Here is a 27,526-nt window from a genome sequence, read left to right on the forward strand (position 1 = left end):
GAGAGAGAGAGAGAGAGAGATGGAGATTGGGGAAGAGAGATGCTTTCTTTTCTAAAGCATCTTTGCTCTATAATTATTAAGTTTCTATGAAATGGTTATTCCCAGACTTTTGTTTTTTAAAATTTGGTAACATTTTTTTCTATTAAGAATGAAAGAGGGGTCTTATATATGATTTGCTTTGCCTCAACTATAGATGATCAGATATGATACTTTGTCACTTGTAACCCTTAAATATACAGAGACATTGCAATTTTAGAGTTTACACTTTTAGAAATGATAGAATCTGTCTTTACCTGTGAAGAAACTGAAGTTAAATTACTCAGGGTCAAATGGTTAGAGATGTCTATAGAGGTCTTTGAAGAAAAGTAGGTATTGATAAGGAATTAAGATTTAGAAATAAAATTATGGAACTGAATTTGTACTGACAAAGGATAGCGTAAAATGATTATTTTTTATAGATCACAGGACAAAACACAATGAGCACCAAAATGGAAGGTTTTTGGAAAATTAATGACATTCTTTTAAGTCCTTGTAATGCAATGCAGATTATGGTAAAGATGGACTTTTATTAATTTGTTCTGGTTTTGGAAAAGTTAGAATGAATTTTATAAACAATGTGGTAAAATTTTTCACATGCCTTGGGCACTAGGGATACATTTATTTGACTGTTCCTCCTTGACTTTCTCGCTCCAAACTTTTGCAGATTTTCTTTTTGGATTTTGTACAACAGACTGACCTTTTCCCTGGAGAAATGGACCAGCCAGGAAGCCAGAATTTGTAGGCTTCTGGCTCTGGATTAGCTGAGAGAGTTGTAGTTTTATTTAGTTGGAGAGAACTTTGAATAGGGATGAAAACATCTTTTATCTATTTTCCTTTATTTTATTTTTTGTCAACTATGTAATAGTTGCATTCATTCTAGTTTCCCAGACAGTAAACTTGCTTGATAATTTTGTAGGCTTGATTATGACCCAAGTACAATAAAGGTTAGGATACTAAGAATGGAAATGCTTTCTCCAGCTTTGGCTTACAAAGGAAGTAGAAAGAATTTATATGAGAATGATTTGCCATGCTCATGGAGTCACTGAATTAATTCTCTTTAAATTTTTATTTGTATATCTTTCTAGTGGTCCTATGGAGCTTAATATTTCTATATTTATCGATATTTATTCCAGATATTGTTCTGTGTTAGTCATTTCACCTATATCTACCCACAGAGAGCACAATCACAGACAGTATGATTTTACCAAATTAAAAAAAAATTGGTTATTATTTCTCTCTCTTTTGAGTATGAAAGTGGTTAATTTCTCTTACCAGTGAACTAGGTCCTGTAGGGGAACTAAACATGAATAAGAAATCAATGCTGTTCTCACAGAGCACAACCTATAGTTAAAGAGATAAGACATGAATATAAATAATCAAAATGATAATGAGGGCAGTGAACTTGGGTGGTGCCAATAGAGATAATGACAATGCAATTGTCAGGTCCCATATCCTTGTTTATTGATTATAAATTAAGATTTGTATTGATTATAAATTATTAAGTTTACTAGATTATAAATTGATTACAAGGCTAGAGAGAAGAGAAAGTATCCAAAGGATGAGTCAGAGGTTTTGAGAATAGGTGACTGGGAAACTGGTGATGCCATAAGGAAGAATGGGATCAAGTTTCAATGAGAGAAATGAGCTCAAGAACCCTCTGGTCACCCAATCAGAGATGTCTTATGGGTAATGGGCCTCTATCATGATTTACTGTAGCCACTTAGTATGTGAAAGGATGTGTGAACAAGCTTAATTTGGAAACTAATAATGTTTCAATCTAATTTCAAATGTTATCACTTTGATGTAATAATAATGAAAAAAGTATATGTACTTTATTTCACTTGTAGGTGACTTGGAAGCGCCTTCCAACCTAGTTATTTCAGAGCGAACTCATCGTTCTTTTCGAGTGAGCTGGACTCCTCCTTCTGACAGTGTGGATAGATATAAGGTGGAATACTACCCAGTTTCTGGAGGGAAACGTCAAGAAGTGAGTAATCAACACCTATAGTCCACTTCTTCCTGATGTTCAGAATGGGTCCTCTTCAGTAGGGCTCTGAGAAAAATGTTGGATGAGGAGCAAGAAAAATGTAGAGCAGTGCAGAACTGAGTCAGCAATGGTGCTTTCTATTTTTCGTTAGCAAACACTTCCATTTAAGATTAATTAAAGGGAAAGAGCTTTGCTTAAATTCTTAAGGTCTCTAAGAATTGAATGATATCAATATGATTTTAAATTAAATTTAATTAGAGGATGCTTGATTGGTTCATGAATTTATACTAGAATCATAGAGTTGGAAGAGAACATTAAAGATGATCTAGTTTTACACACTCATTTTACAAATAAGGAAACAACAGCTGGGAGAATAAATTATATGAATTGTCCAAGATGGTAATCTGGTAATTTGCAAAACACAAAAAACAATGATTTTACTGAAATATAATTTCTAAGCTCATTGCAATTAACTACTTTATAGTAGAAAAGAAGAAAGTGATTATAATATGTTGTTATTGTTTAAAATTTTCCTCTATAGTTTTATGTGAGCCGACTGGAAAGTAGCACAGTACTGAAAGATCTGAAGCCTGAAACTGAGTATGTTGTGAATGTGTATTCAGTAGTAGAAGACGAATATAGTGAGCCTCTGAAGGGCACAGAAAAAACCTGTAAGTCAGATTAAAAATAAAAATTTGTTCTTTTGTTTTTTAAGATAAAGAGATGACAGTCCATGTGGGGTTTTCTCAGTCTTCTGAATCATTCTTTTATTCAATATCCATTCAACAAATATTTACTGAGTGCATTCTTTGTGTAGGTGTTCAATAAATACTCAGTGGTTTCTGCTCTTACTGGATGCTCCTGCCATCATGGGGCCCACTGGTGGAATGGGTAGTCATAGCTGTGATAACTTAGAGTGCAACGTACCTTTTATAGAGTTATTCACTTCTTAAGGAAAGATACCATGTGGGGAGTGGGACTAAGATTAGGAAGAGGAGCTGTACAGAGATGATCTATTTTCCTTCTGTTGAAGGCCAGATCTTCCTGCTGGCAATGAGATCTTCCCATTGTTTTTCTTTCCTTTGCCCTCGGGCCTTTCTTTACTAGAGAAGTTCTAATGGGTTTAACCTTGAGTAGAACTTTGAGGAGAGATGTTTCTCACTCCTATTCCTGGTAGGGTTTATGAAGCCATATGAAAATACTCTTTCTTTCCTCCATTTTCTTGTCTGGGTTCCAGAGGAAAGGGAGGCCACTTGTAAGAGAAGGGAGTGGGTACACTGTCCAAGGCAGAAACTGACTCTACCTATTGTTCCATTCCTTAGGTCTTTATCTCTTTTCTTATTTCCCTTCATATTAGACCACAAGAGTAGGAAACAGTGGTCGGCAAACCGCGGCTCGTGAGCCACATGCGGTTCTTTGGCCCCTTGAGTGTGGCTCTTCCACAAAATACCACGGCCTGGGCGAGTCTATCTTGAAGAAGTGACATTAGAAGAAGTTTAAGTTTAAAAAATTTGGCTCTCAAAAGAAATTTCAATCGTTGTACTGTTGATATTTGGCTCTGTTGACTAATGAGTTTGCCGACCACTGCATTAGTCGTACTGTTGATATTTGGCTCTGTTGACTAATGAGTTTGCCGACCACTGCATTAGTCAACAGAGCCAAATATCAACAGTACAACGACTGAAATTTCTTTTGAGAGCCAAATTTTTTAAACTTAAACTTCTTCTAACGCCACTTCTTCAAGATAGACTCGTCCAGGCCGTGGTATTTTGTGGAAGAGCCACACTCAAGGGGCCAAAGAGCCGCATGTGGCTCACGAGCCGCGGTTTGCCGACCACTGGACTAATGAGTTTGCCAACCACTGGTAGGAAATAATGTATTTCATAGTAGGCAGGATTAATTTGATAATTCTTTAAACTCAATCTTTTTTTAAGCTATATTGGTATTAAGTGAAGAGGAAACTGTAAACCTTTCACTCTGCCTCATGGGCTTGACTCCAAAAAAACCCATAAATCCCCAAAGTTCCAGTTATTAATGTATGGCACTCTCAGTTAAAGTTCTTTTTAAGAAAGGTGAAATAAGATACTATGTTGGTTACTTATGTATGGAATTCTGTGATTGAAGAAAGAAAATAGTCAAATTAGAGATGTTCCAGAAAAAGAGATTGAAATCTCAGGAAGCTAGTATCTATTTTGGCTTCCATGTGGACTCAATAGAATGCTATTTGAAATTTAAACTTTCTTCCTCCTACAAAACTAGAGGCCCGGTGCACGAATTTGTGCACAGGTAAGAGTCCCTAGGCCTCGTTGTTGGCAATTGGGGCTGATTGGGGCTGCGGGAGGTTGGCCAGCCAGCCGGGGGGAGGGCCGAGGGAGGTAGGCGGGCTGCGATGGGTTGACCAGTCGTTCAGTTGCTTAGGCTTTTATATATATAGATAGTTGTAACACATAGTCCTGGGTGTGAGGTAGCAATGAACAATGAGATTAGGGTTTTTGGATGGAGAGGAGATGATACTAACTCTCATTGATTTCTCATAGCAGCTCATTATCTATTTACCATATACAAATGCCAATAACTAAGTAGGAAACAATTAAAAAATGAGTAAAATGACAGAAATTAGACTGATGTCTGTTTTTCCATCCCAACAGTGCCTGTCCCTGTGGTCAGCATGAATATTTATGATGTTGGTCCTACCACCATGCATGTGCAGTGGCAGCCAGTGGGAGGGGCTACTGGCTACACTTTGACTTACGAACCCATCAATGCCACAGAACCAACAAAGCCCAAAGAGGTGGGAGATACTGTTTCTTTTTCATTGGGCCTTCCGGAGACTTCTCAGATTTAGAGTCCTTATTAACTGCAGTTATTTATGAATTAACTCATTTATACCCTTGCACACAAAACAGAAAAATAGAAAATTAAATTTGTGGGCTGTGACACATTTTAGAAAACATTGGCCTGAAAAAGAAAATGCAGTTCAGAAAAATTAAAAATAAAAATTGTGTTATAATCAATGGGCTTTAATTGGTTGTTCCCATTAAGTGGAAATGTTTGACTTGAATGTCTGATTTCCCCTGGGCATGTCCATATGCAGATGCGCGTTGGGCCAGCAGTGAATGATGTGCAGCTGACTGAACTCTTTCCCAACACCGAGTACATGGTCACAGTCCAGGCCGCCCTGCATGACCTCACTAGTGAACCTGTCACTGCTCGGGAAGTCACCTGTAAGACATTGCTAATTTTGCATCTTTCCTTTTGCTGCAACAATAATGTTCATTAGGCTTTTTCTTTTACTCAATGATGCTAACCACCATTTGATTATTTGTGCATAAATTATAGGATTATTACTCATGGCAATCAAATTTGAGAATTAAGATTAATTCTAGACTTATGGCAGCATCTTAAGTTTATTCTAGGATTTACTTTTTTATTTCACATTTAACATGCCCAATATTGAGATGTATCTTATAATCAGTGTTGTCTTAAAATTATTCTTAGCCAGATGTTTATCAGGGCATAAAATATAAAACAATGGTACATCTTACAATTGATGTTGTTGTAGATCCATGAAATACAGTTGGTGAGAATGGAATGTTAGGTGAGTGTGGTTTGGAGGAAGGTATTCAGTTTAAAATCAAGATGTTCCAAATTTTTATTGAAGTAGAAACTCTATGGCACTTATGAATAAATTTCAATGATATGAATTAATCAATCACCTCAATCCAAAAATATATTGATCATCTATTATACTTCAATCACTGTGGTATGGGATGTGTCAATAATAATTACAAAGCAGCATAGAGCACATCGATTCCTTCCTGGTTTGCACTTCTCTTAATTATCCCTTTTTTATTTCCTGTTTGTTTTATTACCATTTTTTAAAAAGTGACAATGATTGCACTTAGGACCTTTGCTTGACCTAGCTGGGAGTTTTGTTTCATGCTTGTTGAGGTGGGCATGCCGGGATAAATTACTTGGCTTCAATTTGTTGAGCCTCAGACCACATTTCTAGGGGAATAAAATAGGTTGGAAGGAATCTTCCAAGGGGAAAAAGAGCCTGAGACAAAAAGCATGATGGGGCAGAAAAGAGAAAGAGCCCCTACTTGGTGGGGCCATATAAATTCATAGACCAAAAAAAAAAAAAAAAAAAATCACCTTTTATATGTTAGATCCTGTTTGGAGCTGGTGTTTTCATTGAAATGTGTTAGTGGCAGATGGAAAGAGTTGGGAGTCACCCAGGATGAAGACATGTGTTCTGAGAAAGCTGGGAACGAAGACCCATAGTGGGCTGAAAGACAAATGTGGCCATGGATTAGCATATAGAGCTGGACTTTAATTCTATATGGGGGAGGGGAGCACAGAGATATAAAAACATTGAAGGGATGGAGGTGCTGAAATGGAAGTGGAGAGAGAGATTAAGGAAGAGAGATGTACAGAGTTTCAATAAGAGACAAAGGAAATTGGGAGCTAGAAAGAGTGAGATATATCTCACATAACAACAGAAAACCTTGTTATTAGTGATCCTCCTCCCATTCTTTTTAAGGTATAGCTTTGTTTGACTTGGTAAAAATTTATCATTTTTATTTTCTCTTAACCATTTAGATTTCTGTGGATTTTCTTATAAGCTTATTGGATGCTTACTTTTGGCTCATCTTCATTTTTCACTCTCATAACAAGTTGTTTTCCTATTACATTTTTATGGGAGCTGGACTCTTTTGATTTTGTTTTTTACCTTAATCAATTTAAATACCTGCTAAAGAACCATGAGCCATAAATTTGTGGTGAATTATGATTCATTATGCAAACAAGATCTTATTTAAATAGAGTAGAAGAAATTAACATACACATGAGAAGTAGAGTTGTCATAAACATTACAATTTATTCTATTTTTTAAAAACGCCTTCTTAAGAATAATTCAGCTCTACCTGGTAGAATCATAGTACTTTTATCATCCTAATCATTTTTTTAAGTTATTTTGCTGCACACCTTGAAGTTTTCTCCAAACAACTTCTTAAAAGCTTATATAGATTCTTTAGAGTTTCCTGTTTGAGAATCACATCTGGACCTCATTTCTCATGCACCTCCAGTGCCTTTACCTAAACCTCGAGATCTGAAACTCAGAGACGTGACCCACAGCACCATAAATGTCTCCTGGGAGCCTGCACCTGGAAAAGTCAGAAAATATATTGTTCGCTACAAAACACCAGAAGAGGATGTCAAACAGGTAGGATGGAGATTGGAATCATTTGTTTTTTTAGCAGGTTTAACAAAAGAACCTAAACAATATAGTTGATAGCATGTTTTAAATATTGTCATTTTATTAATATAGTGTTGAAAAATTGTTATATTAATAAATCACTTTTTGAATATAGATAATATATTGGACTGTCTTGCACATATATATATATATATATATATAATCTAATAATCTCAAAAACATTACATCTTAGAAAGTTATATAATTTAGGTGGTATTTCATTTTCATCTAGTTGCCTTACTGTATATGGTTCTCTGCATTCTATGAATTACTAAAAAATGTCAATAATGTTTCTAAAAATAAAAACTAGCAAGGGGATATGGGGAGTTTGTCCAGTAATAGGAAGATAGGACAATTGAAAAGGACAGAGAGAGAGGATGAATATGTTGTTAGAGGAGTATCCTTTTGACAGTGAATGTTCTTGAGTAAATATGGGGTGGGAAGCTGTTTCCAGGACAACCTAACTCAAAGAGGAAGCAAATTGAGGGGCTTCTCCAGTGAATGGGTTTAAAACATGTGTGTGCTTGGGATGGGGGCATTAATGTTAAAATCTTTGGCATATAGCAATAGCTTCTCTGGGTATCCAGTTACTGATTGTGCTGTCATTTGGGTTCTATAAAAGCTAATTTATCCATGTGCACACATTCACTTCATTATGGGTTTCAATTCAAAAGAGGTACAATGACCAGTGGGTCTCACAGGGTTCTTGTGCATAGCAAATCAGATAATGCACAGGACAACATTTCCAAAAGAAAGAAGGCAGTGATATAAAGTGAAACACTTGAAAAATGATTCAGTTGTTTGAATCCGTAGGCAATCATCATTTACCGTGTCAGATATGGCTCTAGTACATATTTCTTTTTTTCCACTTCAGAAACATAGGAACTGTCTCCAGTTTCTGGACTCATGCAAATTGGAAAACATTGTTTTTTTGGTACCACAATTCGTATGTTCTTGTACCGAGAGTTTCAGTCAACAGCAGAGAGATGTCCAAACTCAACCCTTTGTAAAAATAGCTCCGCTGCTCTCTTATAGGTAGAGGTGGACAGATCACGGACCAACATCCCTCTCAAAGACCTCACCTCACAAACCTTGTACACAGTCAGTGTTTCTGCTGTGTATGATGAGGGGGAGTCTCCCCCAGTGACTGCTCAAGAAAAAACCCGTGAGTTGTGATCACGCTTTATTGGGTCATTTCATTTCTTAATGCTCTTTTTGCCAGTGTTTAATAATGTTTGCATTCATAGATTGTTTTTCATCTTCTCTTCTACCTTTATGTCCATTTCTTTTATAATTTCTACCCTAGTTATTCTATCACCCACTGTTGCTAATTCATCTTCTAGATATTTAACTGGTGTGTGTGGGGTTGGGGATGGATGTAGGGGAGATAGTACATTCTTGATGTATATTGGACATTTTGTCTGGGACAGTTTCATTAGTTAGCAAATATTTTTTGACATCTTACTATATGTAAAGGGCCATCAGGGGTAACAAAATATAAGCATATATGCCCTCAATAACTCATGATTTTGTTGTGGAGATAAAATTAATTAACAATACATAGGATCATGCAAGGAGGAGAGGTGTATGGCAGATTGTATGCATTTGGATTTCAGAGGAAGGGGAGACTTCCCCGCGTCCCTGCTCCATTTTGTTGCTTCTTCAAGGGACCCTAGTTTTTCTGCTTCTCATGGTACTTCCACAGCATTTAATCCAATTATTATTGCCTGTTGGTCTGTTTTATTGATTCCATTTTCCCCTTGCTCCCTCCTAATGAAGGTAGATACATATTTATTTTGTTCAACTTTGTATCTTAAGTGACTGGAACGTGCTCAGCCCATAATTTTCTAATTAAATAGCAGTTAAGAAATCGAGGTCTAGCCCAGGCAGCATGGCTCAGTGGTTGAACATCAGCCTATGAACCAGGAGGTCACAGTTTGATTCCTGGTCAGGGCATGTGCCCAGGCTGTGGGCTCAATCCCCTATGCGGGGTGTGCAGGAGGCAGCCGCTCAATGATTCTCTCCTATCATTGATATTTCTCTCTCGCCCTTCCTCTCTAAAGTCAATAAAAATACATTTTTTTAAAAAAAGGAAATTGAAGTCTAGAGCCAGCAGTGTTCCTATGAAATATAATGGGAGACACATATGTAATTCCAAATTTTCTAGTAGCCACATTAAAAAGGTCAAAATAAATAAATAAAATTAATTTTAATAATGTGTCTTATTCAACCCAATATATCCGAAATATCATTTCAACATGTATCAGTATAATGATTATTAATGAGATATTTCACATTTTTATCATTTATTAATTTTATACTTACAGCATATCTCCATTTGGATTAGCCACATTTCAAGCTACTCAATAGCTACTTGTGGCTCTCAGAATGGACAGCACAGTTCTGGAGAATTTAAATGACTTGCCTCATCCAGTAATCTAGTGGTGGGATCACGGCTATGGTCTGCAACTTTTACTTCCTATACAGTAACTCCCTCACCAGAGGCTCAAAATTTCTCCTTTAGTGCCAGCTGTCTGTACATGACCAGAGCACCTTGCGCAATGTCACAGCCTGCTCCGTAACATCAGGCAGTATCCACCTCTGCTATTTTCAGTCTCTTTCTTGAAATCAGTTCTTATCTGGTAAGGGTAGTGGCTAGGGACAAAAATTGATGCATATGAGTAGACTGACAGCTTTGCATAAACATAACATGTGTAGTAAAGAGAAAAAGAAATCAGGAAAAAAGGTTAGTGAAAGCAGGGAATTTAGTATACTAAACGAATATGGTCAATACATGTCTTTAATCCTTAATAGTTCTTAATAACTTGGATAAACCCAAAGTGCATCCTTAACAGATGTTTTAATGGCAAATGTGCTTGTGAAAGTGCTACCACTCTCTTTATTTCAATGGGCCTTTTCATTGTAATTATTAGAAACAGAGTTTTTATGGCTCTGGGTTTTGTGTGAGGCTTGGTTACCAGGAGATAGAGAAATAATTGACAGTGAAAGTTCAGGGCTGGTGGCAGACATTCCAAACTGCCTGTGCTGCACACTAACCAGTGTGCCTGATTCATGCAGGGTTGTTTTACTGGGATGGCAGCAGTCATCAGCACTCAGGGTTTTCCTCTCTTTGGATAGGGGCAGTTACAGTCTGCTTCACATTGTGTTGAAGGTTAGTGACTATGGGAAAAGCTTATGCATGGATTACTTTGATCATAACATTTCATGGACCATGAAGGTTCATGCATTCTCTCATATGATATGCCAGACTTTCTGCGTAAGTGTTCTGCGGTGTGGAAAGAGCCCATGTTTTTCATTAGAGTCTCAAAAAGTTTGAGATGCAAAATGACTAGGAACCACTGATTAGGAGAGTATGACTAAATATTATCTTAAAAAAAAATCCCCATTTTAATAGAATATAAATAATCACCTGTAAAACTAAATGATTAATCACCTGTTATACAGTGCTTTTAGTTTTCAGAGTTCTCTTAATATTTTTCTTTCAAATGAACTGAATTGGGGAGATACTTGCTTCTAAACAATGTTTTCAGTCAGTTTTTCCATGTCCATTAAAATAAGACAGGTTCATTACATTAAATTAAATTTTGTAGATCACATTAAAAAATTAGTCCTGCCTTTTCTCATGACAGACACGGTGCCAGCCCCAACAAACCTACAGATCACTGACGTGACCACAGAGAGCTTCAGAGGAACTTGGGATCATGCGGCTTCAGACGTCTCTCTCTACAGAGTAACCTGGGCACCTTTTGGAAGCTCAGATAAGATGGAGGTAGTGCTAACTCTCTTTCTTTTTCTTTTTTTAGTGCCCCATTTAATGATAGGAAATCTTGTTTTAAATAGGTATTACCTATGTTACCAGAAAAGCATCCTTTCCTGCTAGTGATATTTGAGCTCATGGCATGAATCAGAGCAGGAACATCTGGCTAAATAATGTCAACAAACTGCCCCTGAGTGTATGATATAGCTGGTGACTTAATTTGTGTGGGTTTGTTTTTTCTTCCTCTTTCCCTAAGACCATCTTAAATGGAGATGAGAATACTTTGGTTTTTGAAAACCTGAACCCGAACACTCTCTATGAAGTTTCTGTGACTGCCATCTATCCTGATGAGTCAGAAAGTGATGGGTTGACTGGCAGTGAGCGCACAAGTAGGTGTTCAACTTTCAGATATTGTTATTTTAAAATCAATTTTTAGAAAGAGCTATAGCTATATTACTAATATTTTTCAAAATTCTTTTTTTAGTGCGTGTGACACCCTTACCAACACAAGGTAAGAATTTAGTTTGCTGAATTATATGAATGACCAAATGATGAAGGAAGGAAGGGAGGAAGGAAGGAAAAAAAGAAGGAAGGAAGGAAGGAAGAAAGGAAGGAAGGAAAAGCACCATTAAATCCATTGCAAACAGGCTTTTTGCTTTTAAATTGTAAGGCGTTGATGGCGACCTATTTTAAACAGGACTTTCTAGAAAAACTTTGCTCAGCTATTATTTGCTAAGGAGTTAGTTAGGATTCAATGACCAATTAGCTTTATACCTAGAGATTTACAGCTCTATTGATTTCCTAGGGAACAATGCATATTTTGGGGGGGAAGCATTGTTCTGTATGCTTAGTATGTTTCTCATCAACTTTTTTTTCAGCTCCAAAAAGTGGTCCACGCAACCTTCAGGTGTACAATGCAACCTCTAACAGCTTGACCGTTAAGTGGGATCCTGCTAGTGGCCGTGTGCAGAAATACAGAATCACTTACAAGCCTTTAATAGGTGAAGGCAGTGAACAAACGGTAATTTGTTTTATAAAAAACTGTTACTTGGACAAATTCTACCCTTTCCTCTTCAAACTCCTTTCACCCACAATATTTAGTTAGTCACACTTATTATTTTAAGAGATGTAAGATTTGCTGTATTAGATGGAAATATTTGCTCCATGATGGAGACTCAGTGGACATTCTCATGGGAGATGAGAATTGCTTTTCACAGTAGCCTCACAGCATCAGACATGTGCCTCAAAGCATCCACATTTCCCTTAAGAACTACTCAAGTTGTATTATTCATGAAGATATCTAGATTTTTGAGTCTATTTGATTTTCAATCCATACTCTCTGTCTTAATCCAGTGCTAAGAGTTTCCTAAACTTCCATTTTTGTTTCTGCATGCCATAACATATCTCTTAGATCTGGTGTTTCCAGATCTGCATGCCTGTTCACCTAATTCATACTATTTGTCATTTTTATCCTATCTAATAAAAGGGTAATATGCAAATTGACAGTCACTCCAACACACAAGATGACCACCACCATGTGGTCAAAGATGGCCGCCCCATGTGGACACAAGATGCCTGCCACAATATGGCCAGCAGGGGAGGGCAGTTGTGGGCCATCAGGCAGCAGGGGAGGGCAGTTGGGAGGGACCCAGGCCTTCAAGGGAGGGCAGTTAGGGGTGACTGGACCAGCAGAGGAGGGCAGTTGGAGGGACCAGGCCTGCAGGGGAGGGCAGTTGGGGGTGACCAGGCTGGTAAGGGAGGGCAGTTAAGGGGTGACCAAGCTGGTAGGGAATGGCAGTTAGGAGGGACCCAGGCCTGCAAGGGAGGGCCATTGGGAGGGACCAGGCCTGCAGGGGAGGGCAGTTGGGGGTGAACAGGCCTGCAGTGGAGAGCAGTTTTGAGGGAACAGGCCTGCAAGGGAGGGCAGTTGGGAGCAACCAGGCCTGTAGGGGCGGGCAGTTAGGGGTGACCAGGTCAGCAGGGAATGGCAGTTAGGGATGACTGGGCTGGCAGGGGAGGGCAGTTAGGGGCAACCAGGCCTGCAGGGGAGGGCAGTTGGGGGGGGACCAGGCCTGCAGGGGAGGGCAGTTGGGGGTGACCAGGCCAGCAGGGGAGGGCAGGTAAGGGTGACCAGGCCAGCAGGATAGGGCAGTTAGGGGCAATTGAGCTGGCAGGGGACCAGTTAGGCGTCGATCAGGCTGGCAGGGGAGTGGTTAGGGGGTGATCAGGCTGGCAGGCAGAAATGGTTAGGGCAATCAGGCAGGCAGGCAGGTGAGTGGTTGGGAGCCAGTAGTCCTGGATTGTGAGAGGGATGTCCAACTGCCCATTTAGGCCCGATCCCAGTGAATGAGGGGTCCCAGATTGGAGAGGGTGCAGGCTGGGCTGAGGGACACATACCGCCCCCCACCCCGTGCACAAATTTTGTGCACCGGGCCTCTAGTATTTATATAAATGGAGGTTCCTAAGAAAGATGGTAGGACTAAAAACTCAGCCTTCATCTTTTTTTATCTTCCCAGTCTTCCCTTATTTAACAAAGTCCTTGTCCATTCACCTTGCTGACTTTAGTCGTCTCTCTTAGAACTTTCTCCAGCTTTGTTTTTATGAGCTGTGTGACTAGAACTGCACACGTTATCCTAGCTCACAAAGCACTGTGATTGTTATACAGATGGGTCATACTTTTAGTGAGGTCCAGTATTTTGTTGACTTTTTTGGGGGGCTATAATGTTTCCTCACGTAGCTTTAGAGAGAGACAGATGAGTCATTAACCCTTAATCATCTGACTTGCTGAGCTCCAGCAAGTGGGCCATACCTCTTACCAGTTTAAAGGGGTCAGCAGAGTTAGATGCTGGCAGGGGTGAAAGGTCTCTGGTATTCTATAGTAGTAAGTGGGTTTAGCTGAACCAGAAATCCTTGCCTCCCCACTGTGACTTTTGAGTTGGTCTTTTGAGGTTTCCATAGAACTTGACTTAAGTGGTTTGATACATTTGGATTGAAATATGTCTATTTGAGTAAACTAAATACCAACTGTATTCATATAGCTTTTATAAAAAGTAAGATACCTTTGATGGATTGATGTTTTAATATCAGAAACATAACTTCCTTTGTCTATGCTAGGCCAGATTTAGGAAAAACTGTATAGCAGGATGAACTTGACCTTAACATTTCTCTTAGCTGATGATCCCTTAAGGTTTGTTACTGTTAGGGATCTTTCAATTTCAATGCTAGCCCATGAACTAAGCAAAGTAACAAATCACTGATGCTAGAATTATCTTGGAGAGTTGGATGGAAGAAGTAGGCAGGCTCCCTCCTGCTTAGTCATAGGCTAGTTCTATTAAGTGGATACTTCCAGATTTGCTAAATATCAAAGGCTTGCTATGACATTGATACTTTTTTCTCATCACTTCAAATATTACATTTATTAAAATTAGTCACTGTAGTTCAATTTGCTTCTGTTAGGATGACTACAGTGATTCACTGAGGTTTCCTCTGGAACTTGGAAGGATGGGTGCAACGTAGGAAACATCTGGACGGTACTAGCACATCCAGCCACCCACATGTGCACTCATGGTGGGCAGCGTGCCATCTTCATGTGATTTTAATTAGAATGGCATAACATCTGAATTCAGTAAACTGTTAACAAATCATACAAATTTTCTTTCAACAAGATAGCTAGATGGCCTTGAGCAATGAATAAAATATGGAGAACTGTGTGATTGAAGGAAATCGAAAAAGCATCATACTGCATGGAGATGACTGGGAACATCTGCCTGAGTGTGTCCTGGCAAAGGGGCCTGCCACGTAGTTTACACAGCTAATGCTCTGAGAGTGGCAGTGTTTGGGGGGAAAACACTAAAAGCTTTAGATCTTTTGCTGAATCATTATAATGTGTTTCTAAAGCAAGTAAAAAACATCTGTAAAAAAGGTAAAGATAATAATACTGAATGGTGCTGAGCCTCTAATAGTATGCAAGTCCTTGAGATCTCCAAGTTCCTTTGTAGTTCACTGATGATTAATGCCTTTGTGGGGAAAGCCCTGTGAAATGTGGTTTTGGATGCAGTTTTCAGTGCTGGCGACGAGCAAGTTGAAATATCTCTTTGAGTTGCCAGTGTGAGGCTTAGGGTCCCGTATGTGATTTAAGGTGTGTAGTGTATATTTAGAATGAAACCATAAGATATCTCCTAAACCTTCACTGTTGTACGTGTTTCCAGATCTTTGCAAGGGTCTCAAACAGCTCCCTTGTAGAAAGAGCTTTTTCTAACAGATTAGTGAGATGGAGAGAACAAGGTTAACATGAATTCCTGTTTTACTCAAGACCACAATAGGGGGACGACAGAACAGTGTGCTCCTGCAGAAACTGAAGCCCGACACTCTTTACGAGATCACTGTGTCCTCCCTGTATTCTGACGGTGAAGGAGGTCGGATGACGGGAACAGGCAAGACCAGTAAGTGAATTCAGGCTCCTGTAGCTTCTTTAATAATTGCAATTGGAATGAAATCACATCTTTATCTGGAAACACTGAGGTGACACAGAGTTTTGCTAATCTCTGAAAATGCATTAAAATAATATTGATTTAATATCCTTGCTTGGAGTTAACTGTCTCTGTTTGTGGAGAAAGTCACTTACTATTTTCAAGGATTAAAAAAATAGCTGGTGGCAAGATGAAACATGTATACCAGATTATTGCAGATATTCTTTCATTTATTCATTGCTTCAACAAATATTTGTGGGGTGCCTACTATGAGGTGCCTGCTATGTCCTAGGGCTCCTGGGAGATACCATTGAACCTGTGTTTCATGTGTGCTTGGCTGTTAGGATCATATAGTGATGTGATTTCTGTGCATTCCAGAACCTCTGAATACTGTGCGGAACCTAAGAGTGTATGACCCTTCTACCAGTTCCTTGAATGTTCGCTGGGACCACGCGGATGGAAATCCTCGTCAGTACAAGCTCTTCTATGCACCAACAGGAGGTGGTCCAGAGGAACTGGTAATTATTTCCTATAGTGAAAAATGTGTGGGTTTAAACTGTAGCTGAATGAGTGGAGCTGAAGGAGTTAACAGATTTGTTTTAGCATCCATGAAGTTTACACTCATTTAATGGAACTTAACAGCTTAGTGCTGGGACCTTAGTGCCTGAGTGATAAGGAGATTGTGGGGAGTTGGGGTTGGGGGAAGCAATCATTCCAGAAGGGGGAGCTGAGGGTGAGTGCAGGGGTCTACAGAAGCTTTCAAAACCTTGTGTAACAGTTTATAGGAGGGCATTATATTCTAATATTACAGAGCTTGCTTCTTGACTTGGTCTTGAGTTAGGATTTTGAGTATTCTATTGTTTGAAATATTTTTTTACAAGTTTTTTAAATCAAGTGCTTTATGTTTTATTACAATCTTTAGGTACCAATCCCTGGGAATACCAATTATGCCATTCTTAGGAATCTGCAGCCAGACACCCCGTACACTGTCACAGTAGTTCCTGTTTACACTGAAGGTGATGGAGGGCGCACCTCAGACACTGCAAGGACATGTAAGTAAAAAGGCAGAAATATCTAGGCTTTTCATGATAAATTTTGCTTTTCTTTATAAAGGCCGTATAGACCCATTGAATAAATTTGGAAAATTCAGAATAATAAAAACATAAAAATTACCCATAATTTACCTCCCAAACATCAACTGTTACTATTTTATGAAATAAAAAATCTACAATGGCATCTGTCTTCTCAAATAATAATTTCAAGATTTATAAATGTATATACCATAATTAGTATGCCACTTTGGTCATTCTCTTCCACTGACAAAAAAAAATCATTGAACTTTGCTCTGTGCTTTATAAATCTGTGTGAAGCCATGTTTTGTAATTGGCTGTTCAGTGAATTATTGAAATCTGTTTATGACATTGCTTGATTGCACATTTCTCTGGTTTGCTGAAGAAATGCCTTTTGGCATTAAAAATATGTGTGCTTTCCTTTGCCATTAACTTGAAAACTAGTGTATAGTGGTTTTATGGTTTGTTTTTTGTAGTATTGCTTATAGGTTTTTGAAAGTATTTATAAACATTTCTTTGACTTTAAAAATATACTTTCTGAGAGCTGAAATGAAGCAAGTATGGATGGCTTCTTTTGATAAAAGATTAGTAGTCTAGAAAGATGACACTATTGACTTGATTACAGTTTGGGGTTAATATGTGGATCTAGTTTATGTTTTTCTATGTCCCTAATGGGGCAGATCATTGATCTCTCTCCCTCCTTTTGCCTTTAGTTTTAGTCATAGAAGACGTTCATAGAATTGCAAACACTCTGAAACTCCTCCTCTCTGTCTCTCCATTGCCCATGTTGGAAAAGTGAAGCTTCTTTTCCAGTTTTGTGTTCCTTATCCCTTTATGGCCAGCCCAGTATTACTGCAATTATTAACTTGTTTTTATTGGCAACAACTTTGCTTCCATATAGATAAAGGCCATAATTGGCTCACATTGGTAAATTTGGATTTGGAGAGGGTTTAAATCTGCTTTTGTATAGATAATTGGGAGTTTAAGGAGGATAGTATTTTGTCCTTTTACAGAGTGTAAGTTCTGGAGAAGTGATAACAAAACTCCACATGTATAAACAGACTTAAGAAATATGCATTGGTTTTTCCTTCCTCAGTGGTGAGAGGATTACCGAGAAATGTCCAAGTGTACAATCCCACGCCCAACAACCTGGACATCCGCTGGGACCCTGCCCCTGGGCCTGTGCAGCAGTATCGCGTTGTGTATACTCCTGTGGATGGCACCAGACCCTCAGAATCTGTAAGTAACTTTGTCTTCTTAGAGCGCAGCCAGTGAATTTTGTAGATTCCACTGCGCCTCCAATGGTTGCTGGCCCAGAACAATAAGCCAGTTGTTGGAGTGGCACTGAGTCTCAGGGAAACTTCATTTCCTGATGAATGTAGGCTCATGTCTGTGTCATGTTGAGTAGTCTATGAGAATGCAAACCACAAACATGCCAGGGTATAATGGTTAAATGATTGCTTTTGATGAATTAAAGCAGGTGTATTCATTATAAAGTTAGTTAGCAAAAGTGAATTTTGGGGAAAATGCAAATTAGTAATATGATTTAAAAACCCCAGTAATAAATGTAAATTATTACTAAACCTTGTCAATAAGGCTTTTGTTGTAAAGTATAAATGTCTTATGAAACTTTGAGCATTCCCTCACTGGCTCATACAAATTGCTCAGTCTCTCCTCAGTTACATAGCACTATGTAGTTTTGCAAGTAGATTAATAATTTAGAAATCAGAAATTACTGGTTTGAACAAGGAAAATATCAGAACACTTAAGAAAAAGTAAATTTATAAACTAGCTTTACTTATAAGTCTTTATAAAAAGAAACAATAATGATCAACAATGATGAATAATACATGTGTTTTGTAAGAATATTGACCTGCATGTCCCTGTGTATGATAGGATATATTCAGACAATGTTGTCCTTATCCATTGTATAGAGTTGCTGTCTATTTTAATACAGAATTACTCCCCCACCAGTGTAGAAGTCTCTTATGAATCTCTAACAACAGGAGGAGTGTTCTTTGGGTTACTATCAACAGCCTGGATGTTATTTATATTTGATAATCTTTACAATAAGCATAAATGCAAGATGATTAAGTTACTGAAATCAAGTGCGAACTCACTTTGGAGAGGAAAGTTGTGAGGATAAATTGCATCTAATGGTGTGGGTTGGGCAGATCCCATGAAGAAGCACAGTGGTTGGCTTCTGACGTGTCTGGGCTCAGCCTTTTATTATCAAAGTTATTATGCTGACTAATACAATACTTGATAAGCATATGGGCTGTCATCAGACAGAATTTGGCATTTCCTCCCCTGCAGATTGTGGTGCCGGGAAATACCCGCACGGTGCACCTGGAGCGGCTGATTCCAGACACACCCTATTCCGTGAACGTCGTGGCTCTCTACTCGGATGGAGAGGGGAACCCCAGCCCCGCCCAGGGCCGAACTCGTGAGGCAGAAATCCTTTCTTCACCCCATTCCCTTGTCACTCAGTTGGTAGGGCTTCTCTGGGTGAGTGAGGTGTGTGGTACTTAGCAAACATGAGGACTTGGCCTCTATATTTCATTTAACAGGAAGTGGTTATAGTGGTTAAAATCATCCATTTCTTTCCCAGTCTGTGCATTTAGACTCAGACCTAGTTTTATGTCACTGGGTGTTCAGCATGCAACTGTAGCTCTGAAATGCAGTACTTTCTAGGTTTATGTTTTCACGTTAAAACCATAGAAGATGTGTGTTTTAGCATAGGGAGTGAACAACCTAGTGAATGGTGAAACACCTGAGAGTCACTTCCTTAATCTGGCCAAGGGAAAATTCTTTCCTACCCCTCCTCCCCTCCCCATGTCTGTCATGCTCACAGGCAGGCACATAACTCTATTGTGTTTTATTTATTTAGTACCTCGGAGTGGACCAAGAAATCTGAGAGTCTTTGGGGAGACAACCAATAGCCTCTCTGTGGCCTGGGATCATGCCGACGGGCCGGTTCAGCAATACAGGATCATTTATTCTCCCACCGTCGGCGATCCAATTGATGAATATGTGAGTCTGACTCTCGTTTATTTGAGCATTTTATAATCTGACCAGGTTGGAGTGCGAGCTTCAGCTTCCTTCTTTAGGACGGAGCCAGGGTTAGAATTGAGTCCTTGACTTCTGTGTGTCAGTTACATTCTCTATGACTTCCTCTGACATGAGATTGGTATCACTTGAATGTACCTAGTATGGCCTTCCATACTACAGAGAATTGATGTCTTCGGGCTCAATTTTTATTCTAAATACAGATGGAAAAAACTGTCTTATCTCATGAAATGCATATTTCTAACCACCTACCTACACCATGGGAATTAATTCTGGTGAAACATGGTAACAATTATTCTGAGCTAACTAAATTAATGTTCAAACGCTGTGACCATTCCAATCTTAACTTTTCTTTAAATCTAATTTATTTACAAGGTCTTTCTTAAATATCCGGGCAAATTGATCTCCCTTTTCCCTAAATTTAACATTTTTCCATACACTCTGGTTTTGGAATATACATACTCTAATATCAGCTTCAAACTTTTTGAGTGTCATGTTTTATCTCTCCAGAACCAGAGTCAAGTTTCTGGTAGCATAACCCTCATTATTCATGTCCATTTGTTATGGATAGAAAAAGTCAGCACTGGCTTTAAAGTTCAGTGATAGCTTAGTGGAAAATTACACGCAATGCTGATTATAAAGCAGTTTTGTCTGTGGTTTGCAACCATTTTGCTACATACATTCTATTTGATCATTCTCCTTCCATTATTCTTATGTTATAAAATATTTCATCTACTACTTGAACTTGATTTATTAAGCTTTAATTTAAGCCCCACCCCATTTTTATTAATCTGAAACAATTGTACTTGCCATTTAATGTTTCTGATCAAAATGAGATGAGCTGGATTGCCACACTTGGTTTGCCAAAGCAGAGGTTTGTTCAGCCTTCCCATGTACAACTAAGCAATTTCCCTTCAGTTTCTAAAAACTGTAAAAATATAATTTCTTAGTGTTTGTTCAGCCTTCCCATGTACAACTAAGCAATTTCCCTTCAGTTTCTAAAAACTGTAAAAATATAATTTCTTCCCCCAATTCACCATTTGCAAGCAAGGAACTCTACTCTGGGCATCACTGGTATAAGTGATTCACATTGCTTATGGAAGCAAAACTTAGCAGGGAGTGGGGGAGAGAGAGAGAGAGAGAGATAAAGAGAGAGAGAGAGAGAAAGATATATATCTAGTTGATGCGTTTCCTCTTCATGGAGGAAGTTAAATGTATTTTCAATTTCTTCTTTTTCATCTTTTTCACATCATTAGTATTAGCCAAACTGAAATTCTTGAGAGTAGAAACCCTCACCAATGTATTTCCAGTGGCTGGTACCATGCCTGGCTCGCAGTGGGTACTTGGCACACATTTGTTAAGGAGTACACAGAAACATAACATGTACCAATGAGAGATGAAGGAGAAAAACATACTACTGAGCACTGCAGTACTCAGTAATGTGTACGAAAGTGTTGTACGAATTATTGCTTTTTAACCTCACAATTTCCTTCAGAGGTGCTAAGTCATAAAGCTGGTAAATGGCTACTCTGGGATTTGAGCCCAGATGCATTTACTCTAAAACCATTCTCCCATGCCACACACAGGCAGTGTTGATGATCTGCTTTGCCATGAGCTATTGTGTAGCAAAAAGAAAATATGAAGAAAACATTACTGTTTATGGGAATCTATAAAACAATATTGTCTTTTGATCTGGAAGTCCTCTAGCTGATAATAAACTTATAATTTAATGTCCTCTATAGACCACCGTCCCAGGCAGAAGGAACAATGTAATACTGCAGCCCCTGCAATCTGATACTCCATATAAAATTACTGTTATTCCTATTTATGAAGATGGAGATGGTAGCCATCTAGTAGGAAATGGAAGAACTGGTAAGTGTCTTAGACCTTTTACAATCTTTAAATGTTGCCTTTACCAGTGCATCTCAAGTACTACATCGGTATTGCATTAACTTTATATTAGGCATTGAATTTTGTCAGATGGATATGAGAACAGAACTTGTATTTTAACCGTTCAAAGGTCCACTTAAAGAAGAAAAAGGAGACAAAAATCTGCATATTTTGCTTTGCTTGAGATAGTTTTATTTCTCCTTTGGAAAACCATTTGGTATTCTCTGAGGATTGTTTTAGTTTGTGTGGTGTCAGTTAAGCCTGTAGCTGATAAGTCAGTTTAGTATCAGCAAAAAAACATTCCATCATGATAGCATCTTAAGTCAAAAATAATCGACATGCTTAGCATTTACTTTCTCTCTTTACAAAAGTAGCTTTTTTACAAAAATATTTTTTTCTATTGTACCAAGTACTTTACAAAGAATTACCAGTGCTGAGACCCGCCCCCTTTTCTAGCCTACACTGGTGGCAGTTGCTTGGGGTTTAGCAAAGGTTCTCCAGTTTGGTTGCTCATTGGAATCACCTGAGAAGCTTTAAAAATTGCTTTGCCTGGGAGCCAGTCCCAGAGTTACTGATGTAACTGGGATGGACCTGCCGATGCTCCAATGTGCAGCCAAGACTGAGAGCCACTGCTTCAGCATAAAGGCATGCTGGTCTATAGATCTGGTTTCTGTTACTGGTAAGTATTGGCAATCCTTTTTTTATTTTACTTCGTTCAGCGTGATTTCAGGATCCTTACTATGCTCAGTTGCCCAAACTCTTTTTGTGCTTAAATGACCTTAGCAACACTACAGAATTTGAAAGACCTACCATTCGAAAGCTCTTTTTTAAAAAATTTTTTTATTGATTAAGGTATCACATATTTGTCCTCATCCCCCCATTCCCACCCCAAACCTTTCCCCACACATGCCCCCACCCCCCTGTTGTCCGTGACCACTGGTTAGGCTTATATGCATGCATACAAGTCGTTTGGTTGATCTCTCCCCCTTACCCCCACCCTCCCCTCCCTTCCCTCTGAGGTTTGACAGTCTGATCGATGCTTCCCTGTCTCCGGGTCTGTTTTTGTTCATCAGTTTATGTTGTTCATTATTTCCCCTAGATGAGTCGAAAACTCTTAAGAGAAAAGCAAGACTAGAGTGGTTTCAGCTCAGTCTCCCAAGACCAGGAGTTTATATATTTATTGATACCTATTGTCTATAGGACAGAGTCAAAGGAGACTCAGTTTAGTGATTTGAATTTAAAATCAAGATGATTTAATTTAACAACTTCCCATTTTTAAAACATCCCCTTAGGTTTTAGAATATATTTTGGTATTTTTCAGGGGAAATAGCATATTTCAGAATTTTGTGCTTATCACAATATATTTTTTAAAAAAATATTTCCTAGATATTGAATTTTCCAGGAAGGCTCAAAGCCATTTCTAGTTGTTCTGAAGAAGTTTTTCAAGGTGAATTTCTTATTTGTGTAATTCTATGAATAATAACTCAGCAGCTACTTACCATGCAGCCTCGCAGCGTTGCTTTTTAGCTCGTGGAGTTGGAGGAATCGCCTGTGAAGGTTTGAGGATTTGTTCATGGAGAGTAGAATGGTGCTGGGAAAGAACCCATCTTAGTCACGAGCTAGCTCTGTGGACTTGGGCAAATCATATCTTATTTATGTGATTATGTGGTTGGACTAGATAGAGTCTAAATTGCTTGCTGGCTCTAATATTCTGTAATCTCTAACATTCTAAAAGTGGTATGAGATTTCCTGTTTTCTGTCATTCTACATCATATAACATACCAGCTCTGGAAATCACCAGTTCCTGAGTCCATTTGAGTTGCAGTTTGAATTTGGAAAACCCCCTAAGCTTTCTGTTGAATATTTTAATATCTTTTGTTTTCTGAATAAGGAACTTATGGGATTTTATTAATTTTCACTCATGGGATTGTACTATTAATACTTATAATTTATACTCATCAAGTTCTTTGCTCTTCCTGTGTATCAATAAAAGGTCAGTAACATGTGTCAATATTTGTTTGCAGTGGGACTACTTCCACCTCAGAACATACACATCTCTGATGAATGGTATACAAGATTCAGGGTATCTTGGGATCCTTCGCCCTCTCCGGTTCTTGGATATAAAATTGTGTATAAGCCAGTGGGTAAGAAAACACCTTTATCACCATATAAATGCACAGGGGAGTTATTTGGGTATGAGGGTATTCTTTGTTCCATTCCCTATGGTTAGATTCTACTGACAATTCAGTTCTCATATCAAGTCTTCTTTGATCAGAGGTATGTTTCTGGAAATAGCATTTTAAGCCAATGATTTCTAGTATCATTGTTACTATGGGTATAGGTGAGATTTTCGTTAATTTGCATGACTGAAAATTTTATCTGGTCCATCAAGTTGCACAAATTGAAGGTGTTTGTGTTCAGACATTCCATGTTATTATGATTATGAAAAAATGTATATTTAATCAATACAAACTTATGTATTTTTCCCATGATGTCAAGGTTTTATTCCTTTTGGGACATATGTATTTTAGTTTAATTTATGACAGGCTTGCTTTCAATTTCCCATTGATCCTGGATAAAACCTTTATTAAATTATTTGCTGTATTTCTATTTTGTCTACATGCTTAGAACAGTGGAAGAAAATACTCTTTGTACCAAATTTACTAGGGCGTCTTCCATGTACTAGGAATGGCATGAGCTAGAAATTTTTCCTAGAAAAACAAAACGTAGAGAAGGAAGAGAAAGGGAAGGTGAGCTTGTGTAAGAAATGGAGAGAGAACTTAAAGGAGGAAGAGATGTTAGTAACTGTGGACCTTCTGTCACTAAGCTTATGGAATGAGGTCCAAGATGGATGTTCTTAAATCATCTCTACATTAAAGATGTTAATTAGCACCTACTATGGGCAAAGCACAATGCTGGCAAAGGAGGCTCAGAGAAAAGGCTTGAGATTCTAAGGTAGTTGTTTGTGTGATTGATTAACTCATTAAAGAAACAGTGATTACATACCTGCTACATTCCAGGTACTGTGCTATGCTTCGAAAATCAGAGGGTAAAGAATCCAGTCTCTGCTTACAGTTTTGTATTCACCATATTAATGTGGCTTGTGCTACATTGAACAAGAGCATAAGGGGCTTTGGAATTAATGCTGTTCATACTATCATTTGAGTATAGGTTAAGGCATTTTGATTTTTAGGAAAAATTTGAGATTAGTGATAACATATATCTATGTATTTTTGTGATTGTTATTAAAGGTTCCAATGAGCCCATGGAAGTCTTTGTTGGAGAAGTGACATCATACACGTTACACAATCTCAATCCCAGCACCATTTATGATGTAAATGTTTATGCTCAGTATGATTCTGGACTCAGTGTCCCCCTGACAGATCAAGGCACTACATGTGAGTCACGTGTCTTTGCATGGTTGTGAGAAAAAGTATAGTACAAATTACCAGGTTAGCCTGTTTCAATGTTATTTGTTCTTAACATATGCATGTTTCCTTAGTTATAAGTAGGTGACCCTTTTGTGCCCAGCTAAACAAATCTATAAGTAATATAATTCAATATACAAATATCAGTATATGATGAGATATGTTTAGTTCACAAAAATATTATATTTTGAATTTTGAAAGATTAAAAATTATATTTCATTTCATCATGAATAATCCTGTAGAATTAGAGTTGGGATGCAAAAAATATTTTTTTTCATAGTTTTTCTTGACATTTGATGTTAAAACATCTATTACCTAAATACATTGATTTAATTGCAAGTTTTCACAGAAATGCCATGATTATTGATTCAGCCCAGATAGAATTTGTTATCACCAAGTGCTTTAATAATCACTTAAGGACTTAGCAGATTGCCTTTTGGAAAAATTTCTTATTTTCCACGAGATGTCTTTGACATTTGTAGTGTTGAGAGGGCCTATGTGATATTTCTTTCCCCTTGAAAATCAGTGATGGAAAGGGAGATCTGTTTTGGCTGCACCACATTTTCATGTATGTTTCTTATAAGGAAACAACAAGATTTTAGACATTCTTTTTCAGCCAAGTGGAAGTTCTAAAATTTTGTTATAATTAAAAGTATGCTTTTCTGCCTTTATTTAAAAAGTAAATCTATTGTCTTTCTTTCTTTATTTTGCAGTGTATTTAAATGTGACAGATCTGAACCCTTACCAGGTTGGGTGGGACACATTCTGTGTTAGATGGTCACCTCACCGGGCAGCCACCTCCTACAGACTAAAGCTAAACCCTGCAGATGGTATGTGTGCAAAACAAAAAAAGAACTGGAGCTCATAGCAACATTTTAAAATTCAGTAAAGAAGATGCCGTTTTGTTTACAAAATTGTGTATAATATGCCTTTAAATGCAATTGATGATGACACTGGCATTTTCCTTTGTTGTCATGATCAGGAGCGAGAGGACAGGAAATTACAGTGCGTGGGTCAGAAACCAGTCACTGCTTCACTGGCCTTTCACCAGATACTGATTATGGCATCACTGTTTTCGTGCAGACACCAAACCTCGAGGGTCCTGGTGTCTCTGTCAGAGAACACACCAGTAAGTGTTTGAGTAACCTGGAGTGTCTGCCAGGCTTCAGAATGGAATTCTCTGGGTGCGGGAGACTTACGTGACCCCTGAGCAGGCACTACTCCGTATGGGCAGCAGTGACGATGTAATGATGGCAGGTTCTTGAAGGTGGAGTCTGTGCCTGGTTCAGGACCTTTACCTGGAGAAAATCCATGTTGCCCCTATTACAGAGTTGGTATTATTTTTAAGGAAAGGGCTAAAGGAGGGAGATATGGCTCCAGTGGACAGTGGGAAGTTGATGGGCATCTATATTATTGACTTCTACTCATTTGACCCTATCTGAAGGGCTTACATTCACCCTTTGAATCTCGGCTTTGTGTTTTATAGCTATAGTCAATGTTGAATGACTATCAATGACACCAAATTCAGATACAATAGAATTCCCAGTGTGTCCGTGCCAATGAGACATGATTTGTCATCAAGAATTTAAATCGCTCTTAAAATTTACTTTCTGTGTTATGAAATGTGCACTTATTGTGTTTCTCTAATTATTATTTTTTTAAATTCTAGCTGTAAAACCAACAGAAGCACCTACCGAGCCACCCACACCTCCACCCCCTCCCACAATTCCACCCGCTCGAGATGGTAAGTACAGTTGATTTGGAAATGTAATAAGTAAGAAGGGATTTGTTGCCTCCTGACTAATGCAGCTTGCACATAATTTACAATTCATATAGAACATTTCTGGTTTATGATTCTTGTTGAAGAGTTTTTAGGTTAAAAGAAAAGATTGCCAGTAATTTGTTCTCCCCGTCCAGGAGCATTTTGGTGTGAATGGAATCAATCCTAAACTACTTCAGCTCTTCAGTTGGAACTTGTTTTCTTTCATTTTGCCTATTAATGTCTCATGATATCTTACATAGTTCATGGTCACCTGGTGGGCCTTTGTTTCTGTGGGCTCCTGGCATCAGTAGGATCCATGAATCTTTTTGGGTATATCTGCAAGCTAACTCCTGGGCCTTTGACTTTGGAAGTCCTGGTTTCTGATCTGAGAAGTGCCCTGGATTACACAAAGCTAAAACATTTCTATTTACTAAAGTCTGAGGCATAATTGTTACTTGAAAATGTTAAAGCTGGTCTCTCAAGTAATTTGGGTCAGTTCTCTGTGGTTTATCAAATTAAGTTTAAATTAATTAACTACTGGCTTATTCCCCCCCCCCGCCCATTCTGTTTTCTGAGTTAAACTGAAAGCATGTCAGATTTTAAAAGTATTTTTCTTTTATCTTAGAAGGCTCTAGCCTGCCACAACTTCTTTAAACCTATTGAATAAGATAAAAGTTAAAAGTGTATTATTATAGGGTAAAACAGTAATGGGTTTCTTGAAATTTAAGTTGTTGAAAGAAATTCAGTAAATAATCTTGGCTTGTTGAGTTCTTTTAA

General features: G+C 38.2%; 1 protein-coding gene across 1 annotated transcript in view; it reads left to right on the forward strand.

Moving 5' to 3' along the window:
• COL12A1 (collagen type XII alpha 1 chain) overlaps window positions 1–27,526 on the forward strand; it is a 111,920-nt gene that overhangs the window by 46,060 nt on the left and 38,334 nt on the right. The window contains exons 22-43 of the mRNA XM_080665369.1: window positions 1,887–2,026; window positions 2,568–2,697; window positions 4,675–4,817; window positions 5,121–5,250; window positions 7,114–7,250; window positions 8,319–8,448; window positions 10,934–11,073; window positions 11,318–11,450; window positions 11,546–11,572; window positions 11,940–12,082; window positions 15,374–15,503; window positions 15,909–16,048; window positions 16,453–16,582; window positions 17,697–17,839; window positions 18,917–19,046; window positions 19,491–19,633; window positions 21,412–21,541; window positions 23,584–23,703; window positions 24,811–24,957; window positions 25,701–25,817; window positions 25,970–26,116; window positions 26,657–26,731. Of these exons, the coding sequence (XP_080521495.1) occupies window positions 1,887–2,026; window positions 2,568–2,697; window positions 4,675–4,817; window positions 5,121–5,250; window positions 7,114–7,250; window positions 8,319–8,448; window positions 10,934–11,073; window positions 11,318–11,450; window positions 11,546–11,572; window positions 11,940–12,082; window positions 15,374–15,503; window positions 15,909–16,048; window positions 16,453–16,582; window positions 17,697–17,839; window positions 18,917–19,046; window positions 19,491–19,633; window positions 21,412–21,541; window positions 23,584–23,703; window positions 24,811–24,957; window positions 25,701–25,817; window positions 25,970–26,116; window positions 26,657–26,731 (2,805 nt within the window). The remainder of the gene's footprint in view (window positions 1–1,886; window positions 2,027–2,567; window positions 2,698–4,674; window positions 4,818–5,120; window positions 5,251–7,113; window positions 7,251–8,318; window positions 8,449–10,933; window positions 11,074–11,317; window positions 11,451–11,545; window positions 11,573–11,939; window positions 12,083–15,373; window positions 15,504–15,908; window positions 16,049–16,452; window positions 16,583–17,696; window positions 17,840–18,916; window positions 19,047–19,490; window positions 19,634–21,411; window positions 21,542–23,583; window positions 23,704–24,810; window positions 24,958–25,700; window positions 25,818–25,969; window positions 26,117–26,656; window positions 26,732–27,526) is intronic.

The sequence above is a fragment of the Plecotus auritus genome, assembly GCF_963455305.1.
Source record: "Plecotus auritus genome assembly, chromosome: 4".
Classification (NCBI taxonomy): domain Eukaryota; kingdom Metazoa; phylum Chordata; class Mammalia; order Chiroptera; family Vespertilionidae; genus Plecotus; species Plecotus auritus.